Source organism: Strix aluco, chromosome 1 (genome assembly GCF_031877795.1).
Source record: "Strix aluco isolate bStrAlu1 chromosome 1, bStrAlu1.hap1, whole genome shotgun sequence".
Lineage (NCBI taxonomy): Eukaryota > Metazoa > Chordata > Aves > Strigiformes > Strigidae > Strix > Strix aluco.
Genome location: NC_133931.1, coordinates 140,669,583 through 140,695,174, shown reverse-complemented (window position 1 = coordinate 140,695,174; position 25,592 = coordinate 140,669,583). Strand labels below are relative to the sequence as shown.

The following is a 25,592-nucleotide window of genomic DNA, read 5'->3' as shown; positions in this document are numbered from 1 at the left end:
AAGCCTGTTAGCCAGAAAACATGCTTCAGAGCTGATTGCTGCCAGGCTTTTTCTCTTTTCTTGTCTCCTAAACTTGCGTGAAGTTGTTTGATAGAGTCTGGCTTGCTTAAAACCATGGTCAGGCGCAGTAGGCAGGAGTGCTGAATGCATGGCATCTGTAGCAGTAGTGTTCCCATCATGCAGGTGTCCAGCTAGTGTGTCTGTATGACAGTGTTGAAGGTAAGATGTCCTCTGCCTTCTCTGCATACTTCTCTTAAGAACTTCTGAATACTTGCATGGGCTGGGGATACTTTTTCAATCCTCAGTTTCCTTTTTTTTATCCTGGCAAGAAATGTATGTAGCAGAGTAGGGCCCTCATTCTAATTGTCTCAGAATGACTGAAAAACAGCAGAACTGCAGCTCTGTATTATTGCATTCAGAGCAGAGTGAAAAGGGAAACAGATGTTCACAATTGAGATTTTGAAAGAAAGCTCTTGGATGTTTGGATGGGTGGGGGAAACCACAGAAATAACAACGTTCCAACTTCTGTACAAATGCAAAATAGTAAACAGGGCTTATGATCTGGAAATGTAGTGTGGCTTTCAGACTGATGTGGGCTGTAATTCCTGTCAGCTGAGGTGCCCCTTCAGAGTTTCATTTGCAGTTATGTATTTTGCAGAAGAACATGTTCCTTCCAAGGCTGAAGTGCCAAGAAGACTGAGCCAGGAGAAAGTTACCACTGTTTCAGGTAATTAAAATCTTTCCTCTTTATTTTGTGTATGTACTTTCTTTATACTTTTATTTTCTTGTCTCTTCCCTTTGCTGTTTTAAAATAATGTTTTTATAGCTGTGTAAAGCTGTCTTTTTCACCTGGGTATTTGATGGCAGCAGAACTGCTTAGTACCACTTAGGATGCATGAAAACCACTTGAGAAGGATTTATAAAGTAAGCCAATTTATACAAGGTATTCCTTCCTGAATTACTTTGTAATGACTCAATTAGCTTTCATTTCTGCACAAAGGAGATTTAGTTGCATAAATTAGCTTATCATCATTGAGGAAGTGTCACTGCTAAAGGACAGTTTATAGATACAACATGCAGTTGCTGTCAAACCTATAAGAATGTAATATAGACATCTGTGTATACTTTGTGCTTGAGCAGAACAGACTTCTGCCATTCAGAGACTAACAGGGGACAACAAGTTGCCCAAGGGACTGGCAATGTAGACATCTCTGAAAAGGTCAACTTGACACAGGCTCTGACAATCGACCCAAAGCTCTGTCTTCTTTGATAAAAATCAGATAAACTTAAGACCACTAATTGATCTGCAGCCTGTTTAAATGTTGGCCATGCATATCTTCATTGCATATGATTACCACAGAAAGCAAATGAATTGGGTAAGAAATGCCAGAGTCCAGTGACAGCAGCATAAAAATTGGAAAAGGACACAAATGCCCAGAAAGGCTGTGAAGGATATTCTCTCAGCTTTAGCTTGGCAAACTGCCCTTGTGCTAATTATCTCTGGGACTGGGAAAATAACTGTAAACACCATATAAAGTCACATGGCCAGACAACTTTTCTTGACAGAAAGGTATTTCCAGTTATGCTTAAAAACAAGATATATATGTGCTTCAAGGGCACAGACCTTTAGATAAACTATTGGTGATTTGACACAGCAAGTAGAGAAGACTTGCTTCTTATCAGACCTTACACCTTTTTGAGATCTGCTGCATTGTAACTGTGACCTGCACTGACATGCAATCTGACTCTCCTTCCCCCATTGTACATAATACACATAATTCTTTCAGGGCTGTCAAGGAAAGGGTGGGCAGGAAGAGTTCCTTTAGGAAGTAGCTCTGCAGTGCTCTTCCTGTTGTAACATGTGAAGAGGAAACAGAGGCCTGATTTCCTGACCCATACAGGAAAGCAGGAACAGGTTGCTGTGAGGAGTTTGGGTTGCTTTTCTTGGAAAGGAAACAAGAGCCAAGTCATCAGATGCTGTTAGCATTGTGCTCTGCTAAAAACATGTGTAAGACAACATGACTCATTACAGCCTTAATATTTAGTACTCATTTAGACATTACTGTAATTATAAGAGTGTGTTGTCATAATGGAGCATGAGGTCAGTCCAATTATAAAGTTGGCAAAAGCAACTAATGTATCTTCTTTAAGTGCTAAATGGTCTTACTTTTAAGAAATCAAAACCTTTGCACCTTCATTTCTGAAGAGTTTCAACTGTGGTGAGAACAGCCTTACCAGTCTTACTAGTATTTGTGTAATGTCCTTGAAAATACCGTAACAGTTCTCCCCAGATATCAAATTAATTTCAAGCAATAATTTTCTGATCTGATCTTAGTTAACTATTACTTTTAGGGCTGAGTTGTCATGAGTATTTCTGATAGGCATCACATCATAAATATCTAACCTGGCTCAAGAATATTTAATGATTTTCCACACAAACGGCACATACGTTCTTAAATTTAATTTATGGCCTAGCTTTACTAAACCTGAATTTCACAGAAAATATTCTGCAAATTGTCTGTGAGCTCAGCCTGATAAGCGCAAAAAACCTTTCTTTTTTCCCCACTCTTTTCTTGCCCTAGCTTATCTCTACTTCAATTAATGTGCAGACTTGAGTTCTTTTTATTCTTTCAGTCTTGATGCTGACTGTTGCTGCTGGATAGACTTACATTAATTGCTAGTGACCCAATTATTTAAAAATACCAAAGCATTGAAGAGTTTCAGTTATATAATGTGGCTTGCTGGGTCTTTTTTGCTACTGCTGTCTACCCATTATAATTTCCACAATCACTGTTTCAGTAAGTGTCATGTTCTGTGCTATCTCAGTGTAAATACCTTGATTTTAGAGTAACTAAGGAACAATAGAAGGGAAGTGAGAAAGATTATACTGAACAGATTGGGCTACATTAGAGGTTGAGTCCAAATAAATGCAGCACAATTATTTTTCCTTTATTTCATAATTTTTCTGGCATGTGGGAAAAAGGGGAAGTAAATAAGTAACAGGCAGTCTTTGCCATTTAGGACATCATCAGAAAAAAACAACTGTGTTCTTTAATAGGGTATGTCTCGTCTGGGCATTGAGACTCAACACTGAGAGTCTAAATCACTTGGTGTAAAACAGAGTCATTCTAGTAGTGTAAATTTTGAACTTTACCTGTCTCTCCATCTTTAAGCCTTCAGTATGGTAAATATTGAGCACATCATCACCAAAAGGGGATACAGTAATTTTCCAGAAGTTCACCTCTTTCAAATATTAAGTAGCCCAGACTAGCAATCTTCAAATCTGATGCTATAAACTTTTGAAGAATCTGATCAGGAGTCAAGGAATATGAATCAGAATGGCAAGCTGTTTAACCTAATGGACAGTAGACCACAGTGGTAAAAGGAAAACATACACGCTTGTTTCTTCATTCCACAAGCAATCAGTAAGCAGATAATACAACTACTAGCTCTAAGTCACTACTATAGTAGGGTTTGCTAATTTAGGTGCCATCAACATTGCAATGGAAGATCAGTGGAAATCAGGCACAGTCACATTTATTCTAATGTTTTAAATAGCGCATTTCCATACGTGGGCTGCAATTCCTGTTTTTATTTTGGTCAGTTTAGTTTTCTGCCAAGTTTGTGCTCAGAAATGACAAGTGCCAGAATTGGCACAAGGGAGGGGTCAGGAATGGAACAGCCTGCAGTTAGATTGGCTTAGGCTGCAATGGGACAGCACACTTAAATTCCTCTGAAGTATCTACTCTTAATCTGTTTTTCCAGGTTTTGTTTTTTCTGTCTATTGAGGCTGTTAGAATATTCTTGTAAGTTTTTTTTTACCTTGAGTAATCCATGGGCATTCTTAAGTTTTAAACAGTCTACATTGTTTGAAGTGCATGCTTGAGTGATATACTTGTCAGATTTTTTTAAATGAACTGTTCACCTTTCTCTCTTCAAGCACGTATTGTCAGGTGCCAGTATTTTTCAGTGAAATAAGCAGTCTGAACCTACTGTCAGGAAGGCTGGCAGCTGTTGCTGTTTGATCTGTCAAGTAAACTCTGAAGTGTTTTCATCAGTATATTGGACAAAATACTATTACTGTTACTGGAAAAACAGAGATGGCAGAAGAAAACCATGAAGAATTCTTTGTGGAAGAGTTTGGAAACTGTTGGATAGTTGTTCATCCAGATAGCTGTCATGGAATGAAAGAAGTATTTCCTGGAGAAACAACCTATCCAAAACCCTGCTCAGCCATTTCTTGTGACTGGTAATATTAAAAGCAGTGGGTAGGTAAAAGCAAACTGCTTTCTACCCTCTGCTACACATTTTAATTTTTTTTATGATGTCTTATTCATATTTCTGGCCTAAGTGACCATGCCTTTGAAATATGACAGACTTTAGTTTAGCAATTATGTCATCATAGTATTTTTAAGGCGCAAAACATTTCACAGTGTATAAGAATAGATTGTAATTCTGATAGAGTAATACCAGCAAATCAATACCTTTTGAATCTGAACTCTAATGGGCACATAAGTTCTTGATGCTAAATCCACTAGCTATTTTCAGGTATTACATGTGTTTAAGAAACTCCACATAATTTCAGTACCATATAAATACCAAATTCCTTTACCCAGGTCCCCTGGTTTTGTTCAGATCTTCAGAGGCAATCAAATGAAATTTGGCAGGGTCCTCTCTAACTGAAAGAGTGGCTGAAGTACGGAAGAATGGGCTTGTGTTTTACAGAGCTTTTTTTTGCTCTATCTCTGTGTTTGTGAAGCACTATGAATCATTTTATGAAGGATTTTGCCCTTTAGATGGATGGATTCTGAACTTAGATATACGATTGGCTCTTATGCATGCATAGGTGCACTTGCAGAATTTGGAGAAACTTGTGCTGGTGGGTATGAGAGGGGATTTTGAATTTGAAATTAACACTTGTTGGAAGACCAGCATGGTTGTTCACAAACTTACATTGGCACTTCCCCTATTTTTCATTTCCGTGCTCCTGATATACCGGTATATGGTTTTCTGAGAAATGTGGCTTTCTGATTTAAACAACTCTGTCTTACGTTGAATTCATGTATGGGGGCGCAGAGCCATGGTTAGTCTTTGGGCAACATTTTCACAGTAGCAGTAAGCTTATTTTAACACACATCTTTCCCAGTCTTGGCCATGTTATTAGTTGAGTTGATTTCTCACTTTAAGGCTTAATTAAATGCTCATAATGAACATCTAGGGAGAGACGTGTCTCACCTGCAGTGGGATCTTCTCTGTTGCTGATGTTCCCCATGTAACTCCCATTAGTGTTAACAGGAGTTACTTCAGGCACATAAAGATAAGAACAGACCTCAAAGTGATAAAGATCAGTGTGAAAAGTAAATTTCAGTGGAATTCTGAAGAAGTAAAAGTCCTGATTAATGTATTTTAAACCAAATCAGTAAGACTGGTGAAAGATCTGAAAGGTAGGATATACAGAAATAGCTCTTTCAGTTGTTTCTCACGTGGGCTTATGTTATCTTTTACGAGAAAGAGCTGGGAACTGTAATCAGTGCTGTATCAAACGACTGAGGAGAGATTCTGATTTAATATTTATCACAAATTAATTTGTTGCTAAGCTATGTTACTGTTTATAATTGCTTAATACTAAATTGGTGAATAATGAGCTGGCAAATGGGAAGGGCCAAAATTCGGAGGTGCAACATTTCAAACTGTTTACACCTTCCTCTTGAAATGATTCTGTTTATACATTTTACAATAACCATATCTCTTATTTCTGAATGGTCGGGAGTTTTTATATGTGTATATATTGGTGCTTTTGATGTGATAGAAGAATTTGTGCACTGGTACTCAGAACGCCCCCTAGTGCTGTGTAGCAAGTGGTAGCTACTAATCACCAGTTCATGGAAAATTAAATGGTTGCTAACTTGCATAGCAGCTTTAAATTCAAGGTTGTGAATATTTAGCCTTGTGACCGTATTGCCATCAAAACAAGATAGCACAGAACACAGACTGAAATGGATAAATAGAAAACAAGCTCTTCATGCTCATACAGAGATTATTAAAATTAAAATCTAAGTATTTGTCAAAATAGGGAAAACCACAAGTTGAATACTGCTATTTTTTTTATAGTGTGACACTTTCTATCGCTTGATACTTGATATTTTAGCAGGATTTTTTCAGTAATAAAATGAACCAATCATGATTAAATCGTAAACTATAAATAATAGTGTAGAGTGCTAACGACATGCAAATGTAACTGGTATATGTTGGAATAACCAGCAAGCCTGCTGTTCAAGGATCATATAACAAAACTAAGATGACAGCCTTGATCCAGCCAGTTCAGTGATATTTATGTTATCAGAATTAGAAGATAGCTTTCCAGTGATGTAAATTATTAGTACATATACATTCTGTCTGGTTAGTGTATACATAATGTAACTGGTCATCTTAGTGGTATTGCTTACATTCTTTTTGCATTAACTCATCAGACTCCATTCTCATGGAATTAAAAACAGGAAATAGTTTGCAGTGTAACAGAAGCACCCAGTGTATTTAACCATGTGTAAGCGCTGTGTTTCAATAGATGTACTCTGTATTGTAAGTGTATGACAAAGCATTTATTACTGTGTTATTGCCGTATTACAGAGCAAAGAGTGCTAAATAATCAATCAGTTAATGGTCTGTATGGCAGCTTGAACACAGCACATCCATTGTGCTTATGCTGTTAGAAGGATGAGTTTATGACTGTAGTATAGTTGCATGTTTAGCCAGAGCTTAATGTCCTAAACTGGAGCTGACACAAATATTTTTAAAATGCAGCTTCAGCAACAGTTTCCAAGTTCTCCAATATTTCAGAAGGAAAAAACAAGGATTGTCTCAAAGGTTCTCAGAGAAGTTATTTAGTTTTGTTGGAACAGGAGAGGGAGGGGGAGTGTATCACAAAATACTTCCTTTGGCTTCCTTTCACAGATTATTATTAATTATATTCTAGTAATTTTATCAGTTTCAAGTTGAGATAGAAATATGGCTTGCTGGAAACATATTAGTAGAGGAAAAGTAGCTGCTTTAAGTTGCAGCTGGAAAATGCTTTGAAAACCTGTAGCTACACGTCTTTAAGTGATACAACGTGCCAGTGAAGGGCTCGCACATTAAACTCGTTTTCCACTTGCTTTTGTGGGATGAAGGAGCTGTTTCTGAAAATAGCAGTAAGAAATGTGCACTAATAAATTACTTTGTACTATGTGGAGATTTAAAGAGTAACTTTAGTCCTCAATCTGTATCCTTTTGTAATTAGATGCCATTTTCTTTGCAGATAGCAAAAATACCGATTATGCCAATTTCTATCAAGGTTTGTGGGACTGCACAGGAGATGTACCTGATGAGTTGACATTTAAACGTGGTGATATTATCTACATTCTCAGCAAGGTATGGGATGCTTCTGGGGTTACACAGTTGTAAAAAGAGAGCCATGGCAGAAAGGTACATTCCCACAGTTCTGTGGGGGGAAATTGGCACTCCCTTTCAGATCCTTTGTTTGCAATCAGATATTCACTGCAATTAATTATTTTGTCAAATGAACTATAATCACATTTAAAACATAGCCGTGTGACAGGAATTAACTTAAAAGCATGTTTATTTACTTGTTAAATCTTGGCTACCATTTGTTAACTGATTTAACGGGAGACAATGTGCTTTCTGCTTGTAAAATTTAACCTTGTAGAATTCTAAATTATCTTGTATGTTATTTTTTTTGTTTCCTGTTTTATATTCCTGACTGTGCTGATTCTGACTTTTTGGGCATCGTGCTACAGAAGATGGTTTGTTTTTTTGAACTATGCTTTCATCTTTGTATGTACACTGTAATTGTTCTGACAGCTCAGATTCCAAATTTGTTTGCTCTGACAGATTTGGGCAATTTTTAATTTACTGCTTTACTGTTTGCGAAGCAAATGAGAAATTATAATTCCTCTTCTCTAAAGTGATGATAAGCAGTATAAGCATGAAATTTTGTTCTACTTTAATGTTGGTTAATTTTCTTATTTTTCCTTAACCCCTCCAACAAAAACAAAACCTCTCCTAAAATATGTATCTCATGGTCCATTGAACTCTACTTCTGAACAATTCATCAAAGGAAATTTCTCTTTTCCCCACATATTAGAAAACAGCTGAGCTTTTCAAGTTCTCATTGAAAAAAACCACCTTTTAAAATATATGTAGAATATATATCTCAGATGTAATTGCTGTTCAGTATAATTAATGCCAAAGATACTGTAGGTCATTGAAATATACAAGTAGGTGCATGAAAGTGAAAGGCATCTGTTTGTCTTAGTTTTAAACTCTTCAGTTTTGTTACAGTTGCTTTAAATCTTTGGTGATACCTTTAGCTACAATGTTTCCGGATAATAAATGTAATAGCTTCTGTTTAAATAAATTTAAGATTTATGGGTAGAAAGATAGTCCTATATAAAAATATAGAAGATATATTACTACTGGTAATGTGACTGTGTATGTCTTTTGAGGTATTTCATTGTCACTTAAACTAATAACTGAATTGCATTACTAAAGGCTGGGTAACACTCTTGGATTGGGCAGATTTTCAAGCAGTTATACGGCACTGAAGAATGGTACTAATTTAAAATAACCACCTCTTCCCCCTCTCCCTCCCTGAAAAAAGCCCATGAACAAACAGATTCCACTGTACAAGTTAGGCCTCTTTGTGGGTTGTGCTTAATAGTATGGATACTATAAAATCTTAATCTTCAGCTTGTAGGTGAAAAAATAATTTGCTACTCCTTGCCCAAAAGAGTGAGAAATTTAATTTAAAAAATGGAGCAGAATAGAAAAACAGTAGCTTAAGATGTCCTCTGTATATCAACTGTCTTGTGGTCATGCTGTGATTAATCCGTAATCGGTCCTTGAAACAGGCTTGCTGCTGCTTCAGATATATAGAGCCTCTCTCTTTGGGAATGATTTCTACTCCAAAATACAGCCCAGAAAATTCAGCCCTGTTTCACTTAAAGATTGTTACAGCTTTTTCAGAAAAATGAGTGTTGGCCACTACTGTCAGCTCTGAATTTAGGGTCCCTGGAGGGGAAAGTGCTAAAGAATTATCCATCTTAACCCTCCACTTGATTCAGTTTCAAGGTCTGATTATTTACGAGCTCTTTGTCTGGTAAGTGAAAATATAACCAAAGGAAAAGTGAACCTAACCATCCTGAAGTGGGTCAAGACTTTTCTTCAAAAAATATTTCCTAATCCACTACATTAATACTCGGATTTTGTGGCCGTCGGCAGGAATCTTTGGCAATTTTTTTATTTTTTCACACCATCTAGTGGTTGAAAAAGAGAGATGCAGGTACTGACAGGAGGCAATGTGTATGGATCCAAAATGGTGTCATAAATTTAGCTTCAGCTTGAACCTAGCTATGGCTTTATTGCCTTTCTATCATATGTCAGCCAGGTATGAACATTACTCTTGAAAATCACATTTTGCTGATAAGGAAGTAAGTACGGGTATAGCGGTATTATAGTAGGTAGGGTGAAGCATTAACAAAATATTGAACATATTTGTGCAACATGTAGTAGTTCTTTGTTTTACGATGAAATGTAAACGGTATAGCTTGCTCTCACGAACGTGGTAAGATAGATATTTGTCTCTCCCAGCAATAGTTATACCAAAGCAATATATTTTTACCTCCTTTTCACATACCTTTATAGAAATTAGGAGAAAAGTGACTATTTTGTTTCCAAGAAATGATATCATTAGTACAAGAGAAGTAATTATGAAACAGTTTAGCAAATTTGAGCGTTGCTATAATTTAAATAAAGCAAGAGGAGCAATATGTTACACGTAGGTTTCTAGGTGAATGCCTTTTAGAAGAATGAGAAGGTTTCAGTCTGGCAGTGTTTAGTTCCTAAAATAGCTAAGCATTATGCAAAGACAAGTCCCCCATAATTTGCTTTAAACTGAGTATCAAAATTCAGTGTTAGTGCAATGAGCATGATTTGCATGCTTGTACTCTGGTAAGACAAATACCTATGCCCGACTACTGTAATTACTGTAGAAAAGCAGAAAAGCATGTTTTCCTTGTTTCAAAGGTGCATTCAAAAACTATTTTAGCTATTATCTCAATATTTATGTCCAATTGTGGCTTTTGTGTGGCAGCAGTACTATGGGCTCTTACAAAAAAAATCCCCAAACTTTTTTCTAGGTTTTTCTACCTTTGAGAATTCCTTCAAAAGTTGAGTTTTTAATATGAGCAGAATTAACAGAACTGTTGCAATAGTACTTGTTAACTTTTCTTTATTTTAAAAAATAGTTAACTTTTCAGATTAATTGATCAGTATATGTATACAGATAAACTCATACTATTATAATTTATAATATTCTTCAATATTCAAGTGGCTTATATAACTTATGCTATGAATCATGTGAACTTTCAGAAAACTATACGCCCCTCTCCTGTTTTGCAGTAGAAAACATTTTATAGCTTTAATGATAGACTCATTAATAAGATTTCCTAGTTAATATTGACTTCTTAGTTAATATCGACTATTAGAAATGCAATACTTGGGCGTCCTGTTTTCTAAAAGGATGATTGCTCTTAACTCCTGCTCATTTATGGGCTTGCCTTTGCTTTCAAGCTCATATGATAAATGGGGAAACAAACTGTGACATAACAATCCTTTTTATAAATCTTCCGTAGCTCTACCCAAGAAATCAATTTCCAGAAACAAAGACAACTGTGAGTGGAGGTAGCCTATTTTTTTTTTTTTTAAAGTTTGGTATGCATAGTTTATGCAAGTGCAGCACTAGCAGTGTTTGTTTGTTTGCTTTAGGTGTATGTTTTGTGTTGGGAAATTCCTTAGTTTCGTCAGCCAAATGCAAGTAGTAATGGAAATTTTCTTAGATGTTAGCAGGCACTTACTTAGTAGATTTACTGGCATTTCTTAACTTTTAAACTAATTTCATTCCCATCTCATTTATATTTGCATTAAAACAACAAATAATACTTAAAAATCAGAAATTATGTCTCAAATTGGAATTCTCCTTCCCTGTTATTATTTCTATACATGCCAATGCAATATAATGCTGCTTACTCTGGTATTTATGATTAATGGAAATCTCATCTACGACTTAACCCTTTGTTCTAGAATTTTCCATGAGCGTTAACTTGATATTTAGATTACCCTTTATCCAGTGATTGTACATTTCCAGTGTGGCAGATTTTTATTCTTTCAATACAAGAAATTGTATTGAAATTGTATTGAAACTGTTAAAATGCTCACATCCCAACTTGTATGTTTTGCTTAGTGAAAAGACAAGCAAATAAATCTCCATAGCTCAGATTACTGCTCATGAAATAAAGTATAATTTAACAGCGCAACTGTTTCATAATCCATGTGAGCATTTTGTACTTTATCTGGATAATCTTAATAAAATGTATTCATTCAGTATTTTTCAAAAAGATGTGAAAGGCATACTAAATTTCTGAGTTTTATTTTTTTATCAGACTATTTTCTGACTGATCATACTGAGATCTGTATTTAACAGTAATTTCTCTTTTCATGACTGTACTGCCCATGTCTACCTTAGCAAATAAAGAATACCAACATGACCATATCTGCAGAGTGAAACACAGTGCTGAGACCTCGGCGTCCACACCATACGTTTTCAAAGGGGTTTGATGTCCAAAGAGGTTTAGCCTGGTGTTGTAGAATGAGAACACATTAGTGGTTGGAGCACATTCAAGTGCGTCTTCCATTTTAGTTTAATCTGAAAGTAATGTAGCGTGTGTTCTCTGAGACTGATGGCTCTGCAAAGAGAGCCAGGGTGGGGAAAGTGGGAGCATTGGGAGATTCACTTCGGTGGGATGCTTCTGATCGAAACTAAAATGCAATACTAAGTTGTACATTTCCTTTTCCTGGCTTGTTTAGGTATATTCCTTCCAGAAGAAAATAAAATAGATGCATTTCTAAACAGCAAAGGCCTTTAAATGGAAGGTTAGTTAAGATAGACCAATGCAGAGTGACTCTAGCTCTGTTGGTTTGCATACTGATAATATGTAAGCATTTACTTACCTGATTAGAAAAAGTTTTGGCATTGTGTCATCTAATGGAAAATAAAATGACCCTTCTATCATTCCAGGGTGTTTTCAGGGGCCACTTTTGGTTCAGAATTCAGTCTGCTTATCCTGATTTATATTGGAACTCTTTAATTGGTGTCTTATTTTGTCTCATGTCATTGCAGGGAATAAAACCTAATAATGCAACCATACAATAAATCTGAGGCTTATATTCTTAAAGATGACCATTTTATTGCTGTCTTAAAACAACTCTACTACCTGTGAAGAAGTCTCATTCAGTTATCTAAAACATTTGTCATTTTCTGCTTTTTAGAGAAAATGCTGTTCTGTGCCAAAAATGCTCCCTGGTTGATAGTGTATCATTCAGCAATTACACCAAAGCAAGTTCTGAAACTTTTTAGCTAGTCTGAATCTCCTGGATGAATTAGAGTTGTCTTAAAATATTATCTTGCCAAAAGTGCCCCCCAGGATATTCTTTGAAAAAAATTTCTCCCTGCTTCCCGCACATCTTTAGCTTGATAGAAGAGACTACTTATTTAAACTCCAAACGAGGCTATAGATGTATTTTGCTTTTCAGTTTTAAAGTTTGCAGATCTTCAGCCCATGAGTTAATATTATAGTGCCACTGGAAGAGGACAGGAGAAAAATCTTGAATTCACACACTTCAGCTGTGTTTTTTTTTTAAATACAACTCCATTGTTTTCTTCAAGGCATTGAAACACAATGATGATTTTCAGCAACTCTTTCTAAAAAATAACAAATAAAAAAACCCACCCCACAAACACAAAAAACATACCATATGTATTGAACAATAGAGACTAATTGCACAAGGACCAGATGTTCTCAACTTTTGATAAAGTCAGTAGAAGTTAATAGAGCACAAAGCATCTGAAGATCTTCATTTATGCAGAGGATCTGTTCTAAAGGTAGAGACTGTTTTGGAAATCCTCTTGAATATAAAAATTTTCTCTTCTTGCCTATCAAAATTCTCTATCTAGTACAAAACCCTTGGATTTAAAAGATGTCTGTAAAAAAACAGGTAGTGTATTTCCACCTACTGTGTTTTCCCCAAGTGCAAAAACTTATGATCAGTGTCTCATGGAGTCATATGTACATACACATCAGTGCAGTGAAATTGGTGGGATGGGGAGAAGGAGGCATGCCTGCTCACAGTGTGTTCAGATGAGAGCATTTAAGGAGCCTGTAAACCCTGATGGCATTTTTTTTCCCTGCTGTCATAGCATGCAGTACAGAGAGTGTTCTGCCAGCATGTTAAATGTTAAGTCATAACCTGTTCCTAGCTGCCCCGTGAAATTACTTCACTTTGGTTAATAAATTTCTGCTGGGGAAAAAAAATACGCGCTCTTACAGACAGCGAAAACACAGAAGTAACTTAGAAAGCATTTGGTCATTTGTTAAGGTTGTTGGTTCGTATTATTTGGCATAATATATTCCACTGCCTGGTGCTTGTCTTCCAGGGGTTGCGGTGGCCCCTTCCTCCCCCCCGCCCCTGCCTAACATTGCCTGGTATGGCAAATGTGTTCCCAGTCACATGGCAGAGCCGTGGCCGCACACTTGTGCATTCTCCTCATTGCAGGGCAGCTGGATCTGGCCCTGCCCCCCTCTCCTATCCCTCTATTTGCCTTGGAGCAATTCATTTTGCAGTTATTGAATTTCTTTGGAGAGTTATTTTCATACAGCGAGCATCACAGCACCTCTGGATCTTGATAGCATTTCTACATAAGGAGAAAGAAGCTTTGTGTTAGTAATTACCTAACATTGTCAGGAGCTGACTGCAGGCCTCTTTCTAGTGATAACAGAATAACCACATAATGTAGCTTTATAGCACATGATTAATAGAAAATAATTACACATCCTACAAAGGGATGCAATATTTCTTATAAATTGACTACAATGGTTTCCTGTAGATTAAAGGACTCTTTATTATTTTATCAGTCCTTCTGAAGTATAGTCGGTTGCCTATGTTAGCAGTGATGTTAAGAGCTGAATGCAGTGAGGGATACCAGATGGTAAACCCAGTGGTACCTGAGATCTAAAGCTGATGCTTGCAAAAGCACTGTGCTTCCCAACTCTTAAAAATTCATGTAAAACTCCTAACTGTATTAGTATCTTTCTACATATTATTTCCCACAAATGTGGGCTTTAACCTTTTATGCTACACATCTTAAGCAGCAGTAATAGACATATGGACCTCACAACAGCAGTGTATTGTTTAAACTATATTATTATGAAGGAGTTTAGAATTGATAATGTTGATAGGAAAAATACATCAGTTTGGATTTTATATGTGACTTCAGGAGAGGACGGAGAACTGCTAATCTGCCTGACTAGTAAGGGCTCTTTTGTGGTACTGAGGACAGAAAGGAGTGGTTAGGAGTTTAAAGAGAAATGTCTGTACTTTAATCAGTTTAAAAGGGAGTGCTGTCTAATTATTCTAAAACCTGAGATTAAAGTTTTATGTTCTTGGTAGCCAGGTATCTGCATTATATTTTTGTTCAGACTTCTGTAGACTGCAGATAGTTTAATTGGGATTCATGTTGCTCTTGAGACCCATGAGAAGAATAGTAATGTAAAGTAAAAGCTTCTGTGTTGCGATATTGTCTGTGTGGTATAATGGTTGCAGTGAATCCTTAAATTAGTTTACTAGTCTGTTACATCAACATTCATTTCATCTTCTCACTTAGCTTCATGCCAGAGCAGTAAGTGGTGTATTAGTAAGTAGCAAAAACCAGAAAGTTTTCAAAACAGCAGCATGCTTTTAATTTTAATTTGAGGTATCTGAATTGTTTCTTTAAAAACAATTGTTTCTAAGTTCATGTAGTGTTGCTAAGTGGAACATTTTCAATGGATAATGTAGTCCACAGGCTTTTTCTATGCCATTTGTCATATGCAATTTAATGACCGCTTAACTAAGCCACTTCCCTCATTTCATGTATTGTTTGTTTTTTTGGCTGATGTCTAGCAAAACTTGCTTAATCACTCTTGTCAGTCACTTCACGAGTTCCATGTAACAGTTTAAAATCTTTTGTTGCTTTCTCTTGGAGAGATTTATTGCTGAGATTCCAGTAGTGTACGTGAGTACTGCTCCTTTCAGCAATTTCCCACTTCAGTCTAGAAATCCAGTTTGTATATTTAACCAGTGTATTGTGCGATAAAACACAGATTTTTAAGCAGGCTGATCTGGAACATTATAAACCTCAGTGTCAGGGTATTATTTAACTGGTAAGGATTTGGGGTGTAATATGTACCCCCATGGGAAAGGTTATGAGCAGTTCTTAACTTCTGTGAAGAGCAGTTGCACTGAAGATTAGGTTCAGATATCTCTAGACTTTCAGACCAAACTCATCCCTGAATTATTTTTGCAGCTTTTTAATTTGTGCATTCACATCATAAATGAAGGTTTTCCTGCTGCTCTTTATGTGGATTTTCTTTAAATCACACTTACTGCAGTATTTTATGGATAGTAGGATAGAATCTTTTAAATCACCAATTCACTGTGAAGGAAGAAAATGTTTAATTTAAGACTGGTGTTCAGCCTTCCTCAATAAGAAAATATAAAAGTGTGTGTGTGCCTGCATGCAAGTGTGTTTAAAAAAAACAAAACAAAACAAAACAAAAGCCTGGGCCCACATGAAGGTGGGCCATCAACAGGGCTTCATCGTAGTTAAGCACAGGGAGAGCTGAGTACACTAAGCACCTCATAGGACCCTAGAGAACTCTGGATCAGGCCAAATATGCCAGCAGCAAATCATTATAGCTCGGGATCTAATGAAACTCCATTAACCCTTAAGCTCCACTTGACTATTTATAACCAAAAAACTTTATCTACAGTCAAAATAATAGCTTCATCTCAGTAGGACCATTAATTCAAAATCCTACAGCCTTTTGCTTTTCTCATCAGAAGAGCAGCATAGCAGGAAGCAGATGTTGCTTATCAGAGATATCTGTGTATTTTGTATTTTCCATGTTTGTTCCAAAGTAATTTCTATCTTACTAATCATTCAATTTTGAATGGGGTCTCTGTTTTAATAATGCCTCATTTGTAACTCAATATATGTGTGTGTGCAATTTCAGCTGTTACAATTTATTGAACCGCTGTTAGGATTGATCTTAAAATATTTACCTCATAGGAAAAAAATTAAATTTGGATCCCACAATACTCTTACTTGGTATTGCTTTTGGAAGATATTATTTCTTTAAACTATTATAATTCATTTTGTTTCATATTTATCTCACTAAGCCTAAACAAATTTCAAACAAAAGTACATTAGTCATCTGTCAGACATATGAGATCTGCTGTAGAATTTTCTGCAAGCCTAAAGCAATAGTAGACTTTGTCCATAGAAAGAGATTATGTATTAGATATATAGCATTCCCTTCACATTTAAGCCAAGTAGTTTTTAAAATAAGTTGATTCTAAGTTTCTTATAGTTTAGCCTTGTGATACTGAAAGAATCCCAGTTGATTCTGATATGTCAACATTATGCTATTACATTTTAGTTATGAAGATAAGGTTTTTATATTTGTGATGAATAGAGGATGGAGAGGGCTGCTATTTTTAGTAGGTGTTACAGAGAAGCGTGGCCGTAATTAAGAAATTTTCCTGAGTATGCCTGGCCTTTTTAAAATTTAACTTCTATCTTTGCCTAACTCTGCATGTGAATGCCTCTAACAAAAAGATATAATGTTTTAATTTTCTGTTGAAATCATTATAACTGTATATAAGAAAAAGCATCCATAAGGAGTTGCATACAAAACTCTATTGCATTTATATCAGACTAAAGGTTAATATTGCATATTGTTTTCAATTAGGAGTACAATAGATTTGGCTGGTGGGTAGGAGAAATGAAGGGAACCATTGGCTTGGTGCCTAAAGCCTACATAATGGAGATGTATGATATTTGAGAGGCCTGGGTAAGTACATTTTAATCCAATCTTCTGTAATGGCTTATATGTTCCCTTGTTCTCTGTTTCATAAGTATTTCTTTCCTGGAACCTTTGTAGGAGTCCTGTTAACATAAAGATTATGGCAAAATATATTGAAGGTTCAATTAAAGCACTTTTTCTGGGATCTGTATGAAATATTAAACCACGGTGTACAAAAGATGATATATTTCATAACTACATTCCTTTTCCAGATTTTTTTTTTTTTTGAATGGTGTGCTTTCTAGTTAGCTTTGTTACTTTAGTAATACGTATGTATCTATCTGTGCACAAAACTGTGGAAGGGGATAGATATTTGGACTGGGTTTGATATGCATGTTTGAGGTTTTTTGGTTAATGATGAACTTTCAACTTCCCTCTCCCCAATCAGGAGAAATCTGCACTTGAAATCAAGAGTGGTGTGCAGCTGCAGTTTACAGACCCGGCCTCTGAAAGAAGAAGATTCTGCCGTACACGTTTTGTGGTTTCAGTGAATGTAGTCAGGTCGTTGCCTTGTGTATATTAAACATTAAAAACTGTAATTGATCATAATTCTGCGGAAATGTTCTTCTTAGCCACTTCTTATAGAATTGTAATGCAAGGAAATGAAATAGATGATAATTAACATATGGGGCACAAGCAGCCAAATAGTGCCTGTTGCTCTTTTCTTAAGCATATTAGCAGCACTTTGTATAGCTATAGGTTTGTGTTCTTTCAGGGAATTTGGCTGTTTTCCTGTTCCTCAAATTTAGAAAAATTAAGCTGAACTTTGAAAGTAGAAAACTATTAATCAGTTCACGCATGCATTAACCTGTTAATGCTCACTGTACGTACTGTGCAGTTTCCTAGGAAAATCAAGGAAAATTTATGTGTAATATTGCAAGCCTTCAGGTATTCTGCTTCCAAATGTTTTGTATTATGTTTTAGCCAATGATTTATTTTTCTCATATATTTAGTATTGCATTGTTAATTAATATTTTGTTACTACAAACTGAAGGTTTATTTTGCTGATATATCAGCCTGTGTGGTAATACTGCCCTGATACCATTGTGACTTGGACATATTAATTATGTGAAAATTTGTAAAAAGATAATATATAAGCCCCACAATTTTTGCTAAGCCAGCATGAGCCTAAATGGCAGGTAAGGATGATCTTTGTCTGTGGTAGTGTGAAATATTTTATCTGTACCTTACAGACACTTTCACAGAGTCAAATCTGGATACCTTGTTGATATGTGGAACTTCTGATGCAAGTTGGGCAACAGGCATCTTCAGCGCTACAAGGATTAGTAACAGATACCCAGAGTCTTGGTGTCAAATCCAGAACTTTGTGGCTAAAAGCATCAGTTGAAACATAAAAAAGTACACTGAAATACTGTCGCTTGTGGACAAGGGGTTGGGCAAGTCAGAGTTAATACTTTAAATCCTCTTGTTTTGGAGATGTGCTTTACCATTAGCATGCAAGATCAACTTTTTTGAATCCTCCCACACACTTGATTTGTGAGACCCTTAATCTGCCAAGGAGGCAGGTCAAGCCAGTCTGTGAATTGCTGAGCCTGTGCAGGTCCCCTTGTAGTTGCTTCTGCTGTTTATGCTTCAGGCGGGCCCTGGAAACACTGTGGGTTAAAAGGTAATGTTAGTCTGAACTCGGAGTTAGATCCTTTTGGTAAACTAAGATGTTGGGCTTTATATAAGCTAATGTATGGTACTCGATGGTGCACTGGATTCTAACAGGAGTCAAACAGGGTACAGAGCTTTTTGTAATTTTTTAAAAAAGATATAGTAATTGAAATGGATTCTGTATGTTATCAGTGAAGCATTAAAATGATAGATTATAGTCTTCAGATCTTTTACAACTTTAATTTATCAAGTGTACTTGTGGACTGTGTACAGAATGTGAAGCGTTAATATCACGGCTAGAAAGCTCCCTCTCTCTTGTTAACATGGCAGCGTCATAAATCTGCCCGCCGAAATGTCTTTTTATTAATTATGGAATTCCGAATTCCGCCACCACCTACTTTTTGGGGAGTAAATCCCCCCCCCCCTTCTCGCTGAGACGAAGCGCGAAACTTGATTTAGGACAGGACCAGTGCGGGAACGGCGCTGCCGAGCCGGGAGCGGCTGCGTGGGGAGGCCGGCGCTGCCGGGCCCGGACGGGGGCAAGGGGCGGCGGGCGCAGGCGGCGCGCAGCCCTGCGCTGCCCTGCGCGCTCGCGCCCGGAGGTGGCTGCGCAGCCCTGCGCGCCCGCGGCGGTCGATGGCTGCGCAGCCCTGCGTAGCCCTGCGCTGCGCTGCGCGCCCGCGGCGGTAGGTGGCAGCAAATTTTCATAGCACGGGAGGCCGAGCCCGTCCCCTTCCCCCTCCCGTGCGCCCCCGCGCCGCTTCTGCCGTTTGTCCAGGAGAGGGAGTCCTTACCCAACCGATGAGGAGCGGCCTGCCGGGCGGCTGCTCTCCTGGGTGGTGGCAGCCAGAGAAATAAAAGTGTCTTTTGTCTGTAGTTCTCCTATAGGGCTTTCCCCCCCGCCTCTTAGTTCATATCGGGGGGAGTAAACAAACTGCCTTAAAATTCAAAACGTGAAAGATGTCCTGGAACCCCCTTGAAGTGTCTTGGCGTAAACCAGCCGCGGACCGCGGATGAATTGTTTACTATAAATCTGTGCAAATACCATAACCTTTTTTGGCTAAGAAAATCTCTGCTAATACAATGTAAACCAAACTCAGTGATAGAAAATGCTAATTGCTTTATTTTCTTTGTTTACTTAGGTTGCACTTGCCTTTCTGTTAACAGTAAGACAGCTAATTTTTTAAAAGGTGATTGTAAGTCATATTTCTTACAGCGTTTTACTTGATTATTTGCTCTGTTCTGGATTTGTACTATACTGCCATTAGATCTTACAATAATGTTCTACTCTGCAAATTTTTAAGGTTCAAATAAAGTTTAATTGTTTGCAAACTGTTATGATGCTAATAATTCAACAGCCTGCTGTGTTACTAATGAAATTACTTTGTTATGATTAATTTGGAAAATAGTGTGTTGATTGTAGTAATTAAGCACAACAAGGTGAAGTAAATGATTCTAATGCCATCTGGCCTCCAGACTGAATGAAGAAATGAAATGGGGCTGTCATTTGAATTTATTCAGAGAAGTAAGGGTAATACAAATGTTTTTTATAGCAGAGGCACCCGGATATAGTCATGCCACTCTCTAGTATCTATTTTTCCATGTACTTCTATATACAGACAACTGGTTCACATATTTTTCTAGCACCTAGTTAGGATATACCTCTTTGTGTATACTGCCACTAATTACATGTACTGATGGTAGCGTATGCACTGGTTCTTCCATCAGAGAGATCTATGGGTAAGATTTAGAGAAGTGATGTGCATCAGCTTACCTTTTGCTCCTCTATTAATGATAAAAACTTTCTTTTGACTGGAATTAAGCTGAATGTGAATGCTAATTAAGATTCCATTCTGTATTCAAAGCTAAATGCAAGGGCTTTCTTCTTTTTGGCCTTGCAGTCTGCGTATGACGCAGCGTTAGGAGGATTGTAAAGAATAACCCTTTAGAAACCTCATCCGAAGATTGCTGAAACTGAGAAGCTACTGAATTTGGTTGCTTCTGGATCAGGCTCTCAGAACAGTAACTCAGAAACAGGCAGTACAATTTCAAAGTGCTTTTTGCTGAATACTCTTTGTCCTCTTTCTGAAAGAGATGCAATTATTCCTGTAAGCTGAACTAAACAAAAGCAAAGCACTGGCTTTTCAGTAGCCAAAAGATAGAAATCCATTTTTTAATCTCATTTAAAGCAATATGAAGTTCTGGCTGTAGATCAGAGTCCTGGCTTGATAAAGTTCACTGGGATCTGTATGAAAGCTGTAAAATATTAAAACATGGGATGAAAGCACCCAAGAAGAAGACAATGGCGTGCTCTTCAGCTGCATGAGCCATTTGATATTTCTGTCATCTCTCTCAATTTGGTGAAAAATTTATTAGCATGTAACTGTGGGAATAAGCATATGCATGGAAACCTTATAAACAACTTTCCACTCTATATAGCACAATGTACTGATAAACTGTAAGACCTTCACTTATCAGGGTTTCTCTGAAGCTGACATTTCTCAGACAAGCGTCTGCTTAATTCCATCTTTATTTAGAAAAACTGACACTGAGCTCAGTGAAGAGTGCTCTGCCAAATCTGCATCTCTGTTTTAGAGTTCATTTTCTGACCAGCATCCCATGTCTTACTGTGAGGGACCAGCACCAACCAACTTCAAACTATGGGCTTAAAATCATGGATTCAAGCTGGGTGTATGTAAGCACAGTATTCCATGCTTTTGGGATGAAATTGTGACTTGGTTGGTCCCTTGTTGCTACAAGAAGAAGTAAAAGGGGACCGATATGGTGCCAGGATGTGCAGGTCAAACGGATGCCACTTTTTTTATCCAACTGTGTTGTGCCAAGGAATATATCTATATTTTTTCCCTTTAAATTGTAAAGCAGATCAGGCAGTGATGAGCCATGAATTGTAATATCATAGCCTTTTATGTATTTGTTCATGGGTTATTTTGTAATGGGATCTAGACAATTCTGTTTCTGCTGCCTGGAATTTTCCTTAGTCCAAACTACCACACAGAGAAATTCACAGGGAGCTGAGTTCAAAGCAATGTAGAAAAAAACCTCTGCACCTGAAAGCTATGCCAACATGAGTCAAATTTAAAACTGGAAATGTCGGCTTCTTCCCAGCCTTTTGGGAGGAACAAGTCTTTTAATTAGCAGTAAAAACTTAAAATTCCAAGGTGTCATCTTGTAGCAATGTGTGGGAGAATAGAGTACAACAGTGCAGTTGGTCTGAGAAGAAGAGCTACTGGTAGATGAAGAGGCATATAGTATCAAATGCCACTAAAAACCAATCTGTTAATTTGCTGCTATAGCAAACTGATGTGTTGGAGCTTTTATCCTAAAGTAGCCTCAGTGTCTCACAGCCTGTAGAACAAACTTCCTTTCACCCTCTATTGTAAAGCAAGTGCTACTCCATAAAGATATTTGATGGCTAATGAGCATTTTACAACAAGACTTTAAAGTTTATGCTGTGAGATGAAAAAAAATTCCACATTCAGTTATAGTGGGAGGATTTATGTTGGCAGAATAGAATTACCAGTTTGGCCACTTCCAGTCTGCTATAATTGCTTGCATATTTGTAAATAGTGCTGTGGGATTTTCAACGGCCACAGGCAATCAGGATTTTAGTTTTACACCTCATGCTACAAGACAGGGTATGGGCACCGCAGAACAGACCCCCATGCAGAACTGCCTGGGTTAAAGGGAAAAAAGTATTACACAGGATCATTATCAATCTTTCAAACGCCAGCAGCATGGAAGTGTGCCTTGGCAGTCTCCCACCCAAGAGCTGACATGGCCCAATGCTGCTTTTTAATAGTCAAATCTAATAGGGTCAGCATGAGAAGAGCAGAGCGCAGACAGCCTGACAGGCGTGGGCAACTCAGTTTATTCACTGGTGGTCTTCAGCCTCTGAGACTTATTTTCAGTTTGGAAGTGAAAAGATGAAATCTGTAAATAGTCATGTGGCATCGGGGAAGCAGAGGGACCTTCTTCCTTTTCTGCTGCTCTCTTCCGTGAGGACTGCCATTCTTTCCTTATATTTAAATTAAAAGCAGCCAAGCATGAATGCACATGTATGTGTGGGAAGGAGTGGGCTTTATTACATAGTCACTTACAATCATGTTTTGATGACGGTTTCTCCTTTCTAAAAGGTGTTTATGTCTGTATGCTCATAATAGCCACACTAACTTTACTATAGAAAAATGGTATTTCTAGCTTTTTAAAAAAATCTATTTCCAGTTGTTTAAAGGCTCTATTTTAGTAACTTCTCTCTTTTCCTACATTTCCCATCTTGACAGTATGCTTAGTGCATTATGTCAGGTGACTCTTACCAAAATCTATGTGTCTTTTGTGGCACTAATTTTTGTTTGCCTGTACCAATAAAATACTTCAGGCTCATTTTTTGCAACATCTTTTTCCCCTATTTTCAAGCTAATTTTGGACTTAGTTTTAAGGTATTAGACTATAACAAAAGGGGTGGAGGGGTAATCTATGCATCTAGATTTCCATTACTCAACAAAAACCAGACAATCCACGTTACCAGCTACAAGAACTGTTTTGGAAGGTCTATAAACTAACCAGCTTCCTATTCATTCATTCTTTTCTGCTTGTGAGACTGGCACATTATAGATGCTGTGGTTACTTAACCACTTCTAGACTAGATTACCTATTCAGCTACTTACTGTTTTATCATAGCTACCCAAGGTCACCCAAGGTCATTATCGACTTGTGACCAGAATTGCCTTCCCTCTAATTTATCCAGCACTGCTTTGAAGGCAGTGTTCAGGAAACAAGCATCTTCTCTCATGGGATTTGCAAATTTTGAGAAGGTGAGTGAAACTTTAAAATGCAGAGGTATCATCCAAAATAATCTCTCTCACCAAGCCATGTTTATGACTTGCACTTCTGTAAATACTCTGTCTTCACTCTGCTCCTGCATCCATTTACTTATACAAAATTATGAAGAGAGGAACGAGTACTATGAGGCATCTTCCCAAAACAGCAGATTTTTACAGAATTGGGTCAAATTGATGTATCAGGAGCAGACTAAGGAAATGCCCTCTTGAGAGTGTGCACCTGAATCTGTACCAATGTTGGCCTGTGTCAGGCAAGCAGTGGAGAATGAAGACCTACATGGCTGGCCCTTTGCTGAAAACTGATCCTTACTGATCTATGTTCAATATTACCTTGGACCCTTCAGCTGCAGTGTTGCTACTGAGCATCTCCAGCAAATTCAATGAGCTAGAAGTTTATGCAGGTGTTTGTCCATCAGGTGAGTTTCAGGGTTTTGAATTCTAGCCTGATCTGACAGAATGTTGTATGAAGCCATGATGTGATACATTCCCATTGATGTGTCCTCAGACAAGCTGATGATTCCAAGAGTATACATGAACCACAAAGGGATTTCATCATGCCCATTTCATTAAATGGTTAAGATAATGTATTTCAGTAGAATTCTATCTTACACATTCTGGTTGATGTTGCCCCTGTTAAGGAGACCTTCATGCAAAATACCCTTGCTTAGATGTCATAACATTTGAAACATGGGGGATATGTGCTATAGTAATTCAGTCTAAAACTGACCAGAGTGGCTCATAAGGATCATTGAACAGAGTACTGACCAGCTACTAAGAGCATATTTATTTCATTTGGTAAACAGTGTTTGATTATGAATTAATTGAGATAATTCAGACAATTATTTCAATAATTTTGTCTAGTTAACAGTAACAGTAGACATACTGTTTGCTAAATGTATTAACTGAAATTACAGTAGCTATTCAGACTACATTCATCATAATACTTATTAGTGTCTGCCCTTCCTATGTCTGTGGGCTCTTGAATGTTCTGCTCATCCTAAGTGTTGTCATTTCTGCTGGTATTACAGAAAAAATATTGAAATGTAGGCAGTTGTCAGTGACACAAACGTCTTCTGTCTTTTCCACTGTCTGCTTCTTGAAAACAGAGTCAGTTCTGCATGTACAATCTGAAACTAGGAAATTTAGCCATGTGACTCCCCCTTAACCTCAATGAACATTATGTAGGTAATTCTTAATTTGAGGGCACAAAATTAACTTTTTATTGACAATAATAAACATTCAGTCACCTGGTTCCCTTGGCTTCATTGGAAGTGCTCCTAAAACTTCTTACACATGTGAAATACAGGATTTAAAATCAAGTTGTTAGTGTTGTGGAAAGTTAATTTTTGTGATTTAAAGAATACCCCTAACCATGTGTTAGCCACTTGGATATAGGACGCCAGTTTATCCATGAAGCATTTCTTGATGTTCAAAATCACTCTGTGCCCAGCACTTAACAAATATGAACACAAAGTGAATGGCTTTGGTGGTTCTGATCTCCAGCTGCCCAGAGAAGATCTCCTCAGTGTAAGATAGTTCTTGTAACCAGATGGAAGTATTTTACGTGCTACTCATTTCAAATTCCCGGTTCACACGCTGTTGGTCTGTAGACTCTGGGCTGAGGTCTGATTGATTATGCGGGGATTAACAGGGAGTGACTCTTCCAAAAACATCGCAGGTACGCCAACTCTATGCCAGTGTAGTGAAAAGTTGTGTTTGACCCCGTCTGTTTCGTTGGCTCTCCCTTTCCCTACCAAATCTCAATTGTATAGGGGCAGCTATTATTACTGTCTTCAGCAACCTTTATTATAGACAGCTGTCAATGGCAGATGAATGCTTCGGCTGTGCCTCTGTCCTTTCAGCCAAGGAGTAAGTGTATAATAATGAGGATTTATCTTGGTATATGGGTATACTGATGTAGAATTATAACATCTGTATATGGGCCACTGACAGTCCCCATGTCTCCCAGTATTTTCTCTTCCCTTCTATTTTCTCTAGGCCAAATTTATTACTCTCATAATTAAGTCCAATCCTGAGGACTTAATGGAGTTGCACATTCTGAAAGTAGCAGGAAATACAGCTCTTGCTTAGCCAGGAGCCT

At 37.4% G+C, this 25,592-nt stretch overlaps 1 protein-coding gene across 6 annotated transcripts in view; it reads left to right on the top strand.

Moving 5' to 3' along the window:
• SKAP2 (src kinase associated phosphoprotein 2) overlaps positions 1–19,964 on the top strand; it is a 122,067-nt gene extending 102,103 nt beyond the window's left edge. For 2 of the 6 annotated variants that reach the window (XM_074837833.1, XM_074837851.1), the window contains 4 exons: positions 659–727; positions 7,295–7,407; positions 16,902–17,003; positions 17,404–19,964. In XM_074837833.1, coding sequence (XP_074693934.1) covers positions 659–727; positions 7,295–7,407; positions 16,902–16,994 — 275 coding nt within the window. In that variant the 3' untranslated portion in view covers positions 16,995–17,003; positions 17,404–19,964. Of the gene's footprint in view, positions 1–658; positions 728–7,294; positions 7,408–7,793; positions 8,479–10,688; positions 10,738–11,919; positions 11,986–16,901; positions 17,005–17,403 lie in introns of those variants that run through there. The other 4 variants (XM_074837818.1, XM_074837842.1, XR_012624917.1 and 1 more) reach the window with 3 other exon arrangements.
• Positions 19,965–25,592: the final 5,628 nt, after the last annotated feature.